Source organism: Trichechus manatus, unplaced genomic scaffold (genome assembly GCF_000243295.1).
Source record: "Trichechus manatus latirostris isolate Lorelei unplaced genomic scaffold, TriManLat1.0 scaffold00035, whole genome shotgun sequence".
Classification (NCBI taxonomy): domain Eukaryota; kingdom Metazoa; phylum Chordata; class Mammalia; order Sirenia; family Trichechidae; genus Trichechus; species Trichechus manatus.
Genome location: NW_004443971.1, coordinates 18800732 through 18811168, shown reverse-complemented (window position 1 = coordinate 18811168; position 10437 = coordinate 18800732). Strand labels below are relative to the sequence as shown.

The 10437-nt window shown below is 37.5% G+C and overlaps 1 protein-coding gene across 5 annotated transcripts in view; it reads left to right on the top strand.

Annotated features, from left to right (window-relative positions):
* Positions 1-10437, top strand: part of NEK7 (NIMA related kinase 7) — a 183499-nt gene that overhangs the window by 107150 nt on the left and 65912 nt on the right. For all 5 annotated transcript variants that reach the window (XR_002823935.1, XM_004375322.2, XM_004375321.2 and 2 more), the window contains exon 3: positions 1026-1166. Coding sequence is in view for 4 of the 5 variants with exons in the window: in XM_004375322.2 (XP_004375379.1) it covers positions 1026-1166 (141 nt within the window). In the remaining variant the exon portion in view is untranslated. The remainder of the gene's footprint in view (positions 1-1025; positions 1167-10437) is intronic.

The following is a 10437-nucleotide window of genomic DNA, read 5'->3' as shown; positions in this document are numbered from 1 at the left end:
TGGCTGAGTTCTTTATCTCTTCATTTGATGTTTTAGGGTTTCAGGATTGTTGTATTCTCTGTTCGGCTTAGTTTTTCGGATCTTTGCTGTGGAGGGACGGCGTGGTGCTTCTGTCCAGAGCACCATTTTGCCGGATTCTCCAGGTTAAACCGTTTTGATGTGGTGGTAAACTCCCTGCCGCTGGAAATACTCATTGCAGAAATTAAATAACTACTTACCTGGAGGTTAAGCATTTCATGTGTTAGTTGACAGGTGGCCTAAATGAATCTAGGTAAGGTCTACTTCAACTCAAAGATTCTTTGAAAAAGAAAAGAAATATTAGAGAAGTACTTGACTGGATGGGACAGGTTTATATTCAGTAAACTAACGACAGTTTATAGGGAGTTCTTATCTAAAATTTTAAAATCCGCTCTAATTTCCTGACATTTTCTATCCCTCTTCTTGATTCATTTTTTTATGTTTAGCTCTTGGAAACCCTATGGGGCAGTTCTGCTCTGTCTTATAGGGTCGCTATGAGTTGGAATTGACTCGATGGCAACGGTTTTGGTTTTTGGAGCCCTGGTGGTGCAGTGGTTAAGAGCTCGGCTGCTAACCAAAAGATCAACAGTTTGAATTCACCATCTGCTCCTTGGAAGTCCTGTGGGACAGTTCTACTCTGTCCTGTAGGGTCTCTGTGAGTTGGAAGTGACTCGATGGCAATGGGGTTTTTTGTTTTTTTTTTTAATTTAGCACTTAACACTCTCATATGCTACACATATTTTTCATATTTACCTTGTTTATTATTTTTCTCCTCCATCAGAACGAAAGTTCCTCAGGTGCAGGTATTATTTTCCGTCTGGTTTGCCACTGTATCCCCAGTACGTAGAACAGTACCTGGCATGAGTAGGTGTTCAGTAAACATTTGTTCAGTGTGTGGATGTGTAGAGTGTTACCACAAGTATCACCTGCTTACATGACAATGATCAGTGAGCTTTCTCTTTGTATGTTGTATGATTGAAAACTTTTCTGACTTTTTTTAATTACAGAAAGCCTTACGACCGGATATGGGCTATAATACATTAGCCAACTTTCGAATAGAGAAGAAAATTGGTCGTGGACAGTTTAGTGAAGTTTATAGAGCAGCCTGTCTCTTGGATGGAGTACCAGTAGCTTTAAAAAAAGTGCAGGTAAGTTAATTTTACTTATATAGATCAATGTAAAATTATACTTCTTGAATAATAGAGAAAGGTATGTCCTGAATGATTGGGTAATGGCAGTGTTAAGTTGAGAATGCTGGGAAGAAGTAAACATTGTGTTTTAAATCTTGAATTGAGTGCAATATAAAATGGAAATTAACTTTTAGTTTTAATATTACATCCAAAAAAAACCCTGTTGCCATTGAGTCGATTCTGACTCATAGCGACCCTATAGGACAGAGTAGAACTGCCCCCATAGGGTTTCCAGGGAACGGCTAGTGGATTCAAACTGTTGACCTTTTGGTTAACAGCGAAACACTTAACCACTGCGCCACCCAGACTCCAATATTACATCTAGGCTTTAAAAATTTAGCTGGTATTGTTCACCTAGATTCAGCAATGACTGAGATGATCCTAGAAAAGCTTTCAGAGCTCTGCGTTTTCAGAGGCAGATTTGAGTTATCACCAACACTTCTAACTGGACATTTAATTAGATATCGAATGCTCAGCCGAAGTTCTGCAGCTATAGGCCTTAAACAGGAAATTAGACTCACCGAATGTATTGCTTAAAGTTAATAAATTGCAGTCAAGATCAGGTTGAGGTATTAAATTAATGTAGAGAACTACATAGGCAGTAAATGAATCAAAGGGGAATGAAGTGAACTTCATTTATTAGGAAATTTTAAAAAATGAGGTAGATAAAATTAAAGGATCAAGTTGAATTCTAACTGAACATCCACATGTTATAGTTGTATGATCCGGGAATCAGTTTTGCTCTGCAATCCTGACTTTTCTGTTTCCCTTTTTGTTCTGTCTTATCTTGCCCCAGTTCCTCTTTCCAAATCCTGCCCTAACCCTGGTGTTCAAATCCTACTGAGCTACCCTGGAATGCTCACTTGCCAGGGCCCTGAAAAGTTGACTTGCCCTAACTAGATCCTCTGGCCTAGAAGTACTTGTCTTTATGCCTCCGAGTGTTTCTGACATCATACACTTTACTTCCCCTTTTCAGTTAAGCTGCTTATTGTTCTCACCTGCCCATAGACTTCCCATTTTGTTATGCAATCCTAATGTCTTTCGTTTCGGCAGACACCTGACTTCACATGCAACAGAGATGCACATGTTCACATGTATAGAGATGAATGGTTTTATTTACATTTAAAAAATGAAATACTAAATATTTTGGAAAGATTTTTATGGTGTATGATAATATAGATACCATCATATCCACCACCCACGTTAGAAATAAAACATTTCAAGTATCGTTGACTCGTGTCTGCCCTGTTTCCCCAGAGATAACCATGTCAGGAGTTTTGTGTTTCTTTGCTTTTCCTTATAGTTTTCTCCAATCTGTGTGAATTTCTGGAAAAAAAAAATTCTATTCTTTACTTTTGCATTTTTAAAACTTTATATAAGGGAATCATATCTATTTCTGCAACTTGGTTTTTTTACTCAGTATCGTGTTTGAGCAATCCATCCATGTTGGTGCTTATATAGCTGCTGTTATTCTTTTCACTGCTGTGTAGTATTCAGTTGTTCTCATTACTTGTTGCTTGCTCTTTAGGTTGTTTAGAGTTGTTTGCTATTGTCAACAATGCTTCTGTGATAATCTTTGAAGTCTTTCCTGGTACACTCATAGCAAGAGGTTCTCTATTGTGTGTGCCTGAGAATGGAAATGATGGGATGTACATGGTCGGTACTGCAGGCTAATGCTAAGCGGTTTTCCAAAGTTGCATCAGTTTACTTTCCCACCAGTAGTCTGTAAGAGATGCAGTCTCCTCTCTTCTGATAGACCACTTATAGCTGAAGAAAACACAATATAGAATATGGATAATAGTGCTTATGAAACATATGACTTTTGGAATGATTATTCCCTTATAAAAGAACTTTTTGATAAATTTTTAATAAGTATTTCTTGAATTTCTACTATGAACCTCTGAGCACTGAGGGAAATAAAAAAGAAACCAGAAATATTATCCCTACCCTCCAGGGGAAAAAGAGTCTATCTAAAACAATTAAATGTTAAACCTGGTAGCATGGATTCCTGATTTAAATAGGAGTTCACTGAATGGAGATGTCAGTTTGAACTTTTGGAATTGCTGGAATGGAAATTTAAGCTTGGCTATGAATAGAAGGAGCCCTGGTGGTACAGCAGTTAAGAGGTAATCTGCTAACCAAAATGTCAATGGTTGGAACCCACCAGCACTCTGAGGGAGAAAGATGTGGCAATCTGCTTCTGTAAAGATTGTAGTCTTGGAAACTTTATGAGGCAGTTCTGCTCTGTCCTTTAGGGTCACTATGAGTTAGAATTGACTCGACAGCAACAGGTATGAATGTGAGATCCAGTTGTGGAGAGCACTGAAACCAGCAGGGGACTCTGAATAGTAGTCAAGTAAGGATTCATTATTGATTGTTAAACACTGTTTACACGCTGCATCAGTTGCCGTTGAGTCAGTTCCGACTTATGACAACTCCGTGTGTGTCAGAGTAGAACTGTGTTCCACAGGATTTTCAGTGACTAATTTTTCAGAAGTAAATCACCAAGCTTTTCTTCTGAGGTGCCCTCTGGGAGGGGTGGACTCAAATCTCCAGCCCTTGGTTAGCAGCCAAGCACATCATCCGTTTGCACCACCCAGGGAATCCTATAGATTGTTAAGTACAATCTGTAACAATCCTGTGGGTTGTTAAGTAGGGTAATGATCTTCAAAATTGGTTAATTTCAAAATAACACTACAAAATCAACAGACAGAATGGACTAAAGAGAAGACAGGTGCTGCTTTGCCACATGTAGTCAAGGCCGGACGATGGATGGATTGAGAAATCTATTTGGAGGTCTCGGGAGGGCCCTGTCAAATAAAAAAGAAATCCATACTTAGTAAGGAGACAGTTTATTCAAAAGGATTATTGCAGGTGTGTAGGGGTTGCTGTTGCAATAGAGAAGGTGCTCTGACCATACGATCAGTGTCTCAAGAGTTAGGCAAGAAAGATTTTTCTTTTATAGAGAAGAGAATAAACAAGGTTAGAAAGAAACAGGTATAGGGAAGTGAGATGAAAGAGAGGCGTGATCAGATAGTAAATCAGAGAATGTTTTATGCTGAGGCCAGCCTATTCTCTGGAAGAGACCCATGAGCAGGGGCTGTATATTGGCTCAGGCTGGGGGTAGGCCAAAGTTTAGGGGCTTGGCTAAAGGAGAAAAACTTACCCAAAGTTTGGTTAACAAGCATTTTGTTCTGATTGATCAGTGGGGACAAGCAGTTCATTTGATCATTTATGGGGCAAGGAGTAGGAATTTTAGAAGTTCTGTGTCTGGCCTTGTCATAGGTAAATAGGGGGCATCCTTGAGTCTTATCTAAGTCATAGGCTTATTTATACTAAGCTGTTTTCTGGAACACAAAGGGTGGAGATTTCTTTAACCATTGTTGTTTACCAGTATCACAAGTTCATGTAAAATTCAACATTTCAGCTCTGTGGCTCCGTTGTCTACCTTCTTAATAATTCTGGGCATGGAAAGAGACAAAGCTCAATTCTGTCTCTAGTGGTTATTTAAACTTAGGTTTTGTCATTAGAAACACTTTGAAAGAAAGAAAAGAAGGGAAACAGCGAGGAAGAGAAAAAGGTTCCTTCTAGCTTTCTTATAAGGAGCTGTGATGGTGCAATGTTTAAGCCCTCAGCTGCTAACTGAAAGGTTGGTGGTTCAAACCCACTCTGCTGCTCCAACCTGGCGATCTGCTCCTGTAAAGATTACAGCCTAGGAAACCCTGAGGGGCATTTCCGCTGTGTCACTTGGTGTTGGTATGAGTCACAGTAGACTCGACAGCACCCACAACAACTTGTCTCAAGAGCTGTTATCGTTCTCAGCTCTTCTAGAATCCTTCCTGAATACTTTGGTTGAGTTCATTTGCTGAAGTGTTACTTTTATAATTCATTTCTCTGCTTACAAATCTTTAATGAGACACTTTAAAACTACCATCCAGATTCCTCTGCTTGGTTTTCAAGGCCCTTCATTACTTTTCCCCACGCGATCTAGTTCACTTTTTGTAGTTATTGTTGTTAGTTGCTGTCGAGTGGATGGTGCAAATGGTTAAGAACTTGGCTACCAACTGACAGGTGGGCAGTTCAAACCCACACACAGTCCTGGTGATCTGCTTCCAAAAGGTCAGATCCTTGAAAACTCTGTGGAGCAGTTCTGCTGTGCACATGTAGGGTCGTCATGAGTTAGGGTCTTTAAAAAGGAACGTACTAAGTTCTGGTCACATTCCTACAGCTTTGCTTGTTATCTGTACTTGCAAAGGGGAGTGTGCATACTGAATGCATGTTACTTCTTCGAAAGCATGGAAGAGATTTTAGTACCTACAGTATATGGCAACATTAACCAATCTTTATGAAAATTTACCCAAGTTTAACGAAACCTGTGGAACAGGGCTTACTGATAGATCAGAAGTCAGACCCCGATATACTAGCCTGTTGAATGTAAAAGACATCTCCTTTGAAGCAAAGGTTTTATAATAGTCATAGAATAGTTAGTGGCACAAACATGTTTCTGATTCCACACCATCATTTGACAGGACGTTAAGGAACTCATGAGAAAGAAATTGATGTCTGTGTTTTAATTTGCAGTTCAGACATCTTGACTCATTAGAATGTGAGGAAGGTTGACAGAAGCTAGATTGCACATTTCAATTATAGAAGGAGCAAGGTTTCTGGAACCAGTATAGACTTCTTCTTGGACTCACCACACTTAGTTCTAATCCCTCCATTACTCCGCCATCACCTCACCATTCAGACTGCCTTTGTATTTAGGGAAAAAAGAGCTGGCAGTAGAAACTTTAATTATTTGGAGATTATTTTGTTCAGCGATTCAGATTTATATCTTCAGAAGCCACACCCCTTCTGCTATGGAGCTTCCACTCTCCCTCCCCACCGACCCCCATCCTCTACCCCTGCAAATAAAGGTAGGCTCTGGAAGGAAAAGTCTACCTACTAATTAGCCAGAAGGAGATCCCAAAATTTGCAGGCTGATAGCAGAAATATTTCCTATGGTAGAGGAGACAGTTCATTACCTACCCCTGCCCCCAGCAGAGATGAGGGAGGGTTCAGGGCAGCCACTGGGTAGTCTGGGCAGTTTGAATAGAGAGATAGAAGCATCACTATAGCACCAGAGGTTAGGAGGCTGACAGCATCAAGAGGGGCAAGAACGGGGAGAAACGGAGCCAGAATCAGGGAGTGAGATCAGAAGGGCAAGGGTGGAGGCCTTGTCACCTGGAAGACGGGCTGTTGAACTTAGGGACAACCTATTCGATTTTTTAAATTCAGGCTCCATAAGCTGGTGAGGCGCAGGTGATAGTTGGTTAAGATTTCCATACATGTAGGGTTTGTTTAAAGTGAATATACCTAGTTTGTCGAACTCTCTTATGTATGTATCTTTAAGCATTTTCTTTGGTACGTATTCGGTGTTTTTTTTTTTTTTTTTCCTTCTTCTAACAATTTGACATATGCGTTTTTAGGGACATTTCTGTTGTTACTTGCATAACTCTTTTTCCTCTTAAGGGTATCTAGTGTTTTCCTTTTCATTACTCATGAGTAAGTTTGGCAAAATTTTCAAGATGACAAAGGAAAACTTTAAAAATGATTCAGAGAATACCAAGAATTTATCAACCAGTACTTGCCTAACTACAGCTAGTAACTTTGCTCCTACCAAGTATAAAAAGGTTTTAAAACCTGAAGAAGCTTTGGCTGAAAAAGGTGCCTTCTGAAGACTTGCTTGTAACTTTGAGAAAAATATTTCCACAAAAGCTAGAATTTTTTTTTTTCTTTATCCATCCATGTGATCTTTTCTTGCTCATGAAATCAATTAGATGGCTTTGAACTGTAAATCTACATCTGGGAAAGATGTAATCTAAAGATTTAGTATTTATTTTTGTCTTGACTTGTTCGCTAAGAGAAAAAGAAAGAGAAGATATTTCTGAATTTCCAATTATGTTTTCGTAAATGTCTTTGGTTCAGAGTTTAATTTTGCTTTAGCAGTGCTTATTTTACCCCAGTGTTTGATAAGTGACTTTTGATATTATTGAAAATTCAATAAAAATTTAAGTTGATTTATAATTCCAAATTAGTTCAGTTTTAAGTTGAATTAAAGCTTTGCGATTTCTCTTGTAGCATGTTTCTGTCTTGGTATTTTGTGTCCAGTTAGGATTTCCTAAAGCTCTCATATACATTTTATTTTTATCTTACTATCTTTTATCTGTTTATGTATTTTCCATTGTAGAGACATTGATGACTGGGAGATTACAGTTCTGCATGGCTCCAAGTTTGTGATTTTCATCATTTTAATCACTAATGCCAAAATTATCCTTTCTCTGCCTCCTTAAAAAAGTTTTTAGGATTTCTTTCAAGGTCTAAGGCATTTAAAATTTTGTGCTTCCCAGCATATCTTTGAGTCATCTCAAGTCCCTTGTGATCAGCAGCTTCTTAGCATGGCATTAGCATTCATGGTTGGGAAAGAAATCAGTTGTTGCTCTTGCCATTTTCTTTTTTTTAAGCAAAAGCAGTGTGTATGTGTGTTTCATTCCTATAACTAACAATAAGTTCATTTTGTTTCTGTATATATTGGTTTTTGGTATTAATTGACATTGCATAGTAACATCATTGTTCTGACATCATTTAGCAATTTGGGGAATAAGGGGCTTCTCTGTGGGAAATTGCTAAATGTGAAGCTTCTTTCAGTAATGAGCTTTTAATGTTAATGATTTTTTATAGAAATCTTTCTGGAGAATATCAAACTTTTCTGCATGTATAAATACAGTTTGGGGGCCCTTTCATCCATGCTTCACCCCCCCCCCCAGGCTTTCTCATATCACTTTGTACAAGTAGCACTTATTATCTGTTAATTTTTTATAGTCTGTGTGCATTCTGTACTAGACAGTGTGCGTCTTACAGGCTACAAGCTTGTTTTATATTTATCTACAATAAGATCTAATAAGAGTTGGTGTTCAACCCATTTTTATGCACAATGGAAAGTATGAACATGAACAATTTAAGCTTGCCTATACCCAGGATCAGGTTATTGGTATTAATCATCTATATGTTGAGTAAAACTATATGCTTGATGTTTGCAAAGACTTTATTACTAGATTTTTATGTGAACTTTATAACAGTGATTTGCTATTCATAGCCCTGTTCTCCTCTCCCCTCTCCTCCCCTCCCTTCCTCTTCTCCTTTCTTCTCCAAAATCAGGATAGTTAACACATGTGCATTTAGCTAAGATGTTAGAATTATTACTAATGGAGAAAAGAGACATTATTATTTCTAGTACATGCAGCAACACACATATATCCCTTTCCATCATTCAAGTCAAGTGGGAGGAACTTTGGTGCCATCTAGTTTATTTCTGTCTTTTTATAAACCGTTAACTAAGATAAGATTCTAACTTTTTTGTGATTTATTTCATTCTTCTCATTTTCTCTTATATATACATACCATATATATTTAAAACCCCAACAGTATGTAGTGTTCAACTGTTTCACATTAAAAATTGTAAAACATAAAATTGATATTTGAAATTTTTATTAGATACAGAACTAAATTAAATTGAAGATTAAGTAGAAACATGAAAATGATTTTGCTATAATGTTAAGTAGAAAGAAATGTGTATGCTATTTTACATACTGCTGCTGTTTGCACTACATAAAAAGCACATACATTTGGACAAGAATGGGAGGGGATTAAGTGAAAGCTAAAATTCTTTAAGGCAGAGAGGTTATAGTTTTATTTTTGTTAATTGTTTTAAAACAATATTTTCACGTTGATTGTTTTAACTACAAATAAGGAAAAAATGGAACCGTGTACATCTTTGGGCGTTAAGAAGAATATTGAGCAAAAGTACCCTTTTATAAGCTGTAATTATATATCCATATTCTATATTTACTTCTTTGCCTTAGGTATCTGTTCTTTCTGGCTGGCAGAATCTATAATTCTTTCAAGGTTCAGCTCTAATGTTATCCATTAGCTTCCTGATACTTCACTTTGCATGTACATGTATTTAGTACTTATTAGTTAGTTGTGTATGGGTTAGACTTCATGGCAACCTGAGCCAAGGAAGAAAACACACACTGTGGAGCTGAAACTACCTGGGTTCAAGTCTCGGTTCTCCCATTTACTAGTTTTATGACCACAAGCATGTTATTTAAAATCTCAGTCCTCATATGTAAATTGGAGCCAGCACTATTTCCTTTGGAGCCCTGGTGGCACAGTGACTAAGAGTTATGGCTGCTAACCAACAGGTCAGCAGCTGAATCCACCAGCTGCTTCTTGGAAACCCTCTGGGGCAGTTCTGCTCTGTCCGTAGGGTCACTATGAGTTGGAATCGACTCCATGGCAACAGGTTTGATTTTTTGTTTGTTTGTGTTTTTTACTATCTACTTTTTATAAGATTGTGGTGGATATTAAAGCAACATATGTAATGAGGCCAGCACCCTCTGGTACGTGTTTGATAATTCCTTCCCTGTTTAAAAAGGCTTAGAGCATAGTACTACTTTCAGGTTACACAGCTACTTTTCTTGGAATTTATTGGCCATCTGGATCAGGAAGACTTAATCAAGTGGATGGCTATAAATGTTATTAATTTCTTTGTGATGTGATTAGGATTTTAACTGGCTTGTTCTTGACTTAAATATTTCTGCAATATCTAAAGTATTGCTTTGTTTATTATTTATTTTCCACCCATTTAGGACCTTGAGAGTTTTCTTTGCTTTCAGAGACATACGAAATATCCTTTTGATTCTATTGTTTATTTTTCACAGTAGACCAATATTTGTCAACTTTTTCTTTATTATCACCCCAAGGAGCCTTTCTAGACATTATTTTCCTAATTGTCTCACTCGCATGAAATTTTAATGCCACATGTACTATATGTCTGTTTATGTACTGCACATAAATCTGTGCTTTATACTTAAAAGGAATAAGATTTTCTCACTTCCCTTCTAAAAAAAAAAAATTATCACTCCATTGGAGCGATATCACCCCCAACAGGAATGCATGCATTAGACCTTTTAGACATGATTTGATAGGAGATTTTATAGATTAACGGTTCAGAGCTTGGATTCTAGCTGAATAAATCTGAGAATGAATTCTGGCCCTCTGTTGATTACCTGTGTGGACTTTTGTCAGTCTCTTAACCTTCATCTATAAAATGGGAATACTAATATTATCTTTATAGGGATTAAATGATAAATGAGATAGTTTATGTAGTGCAATTAGCACATACTAA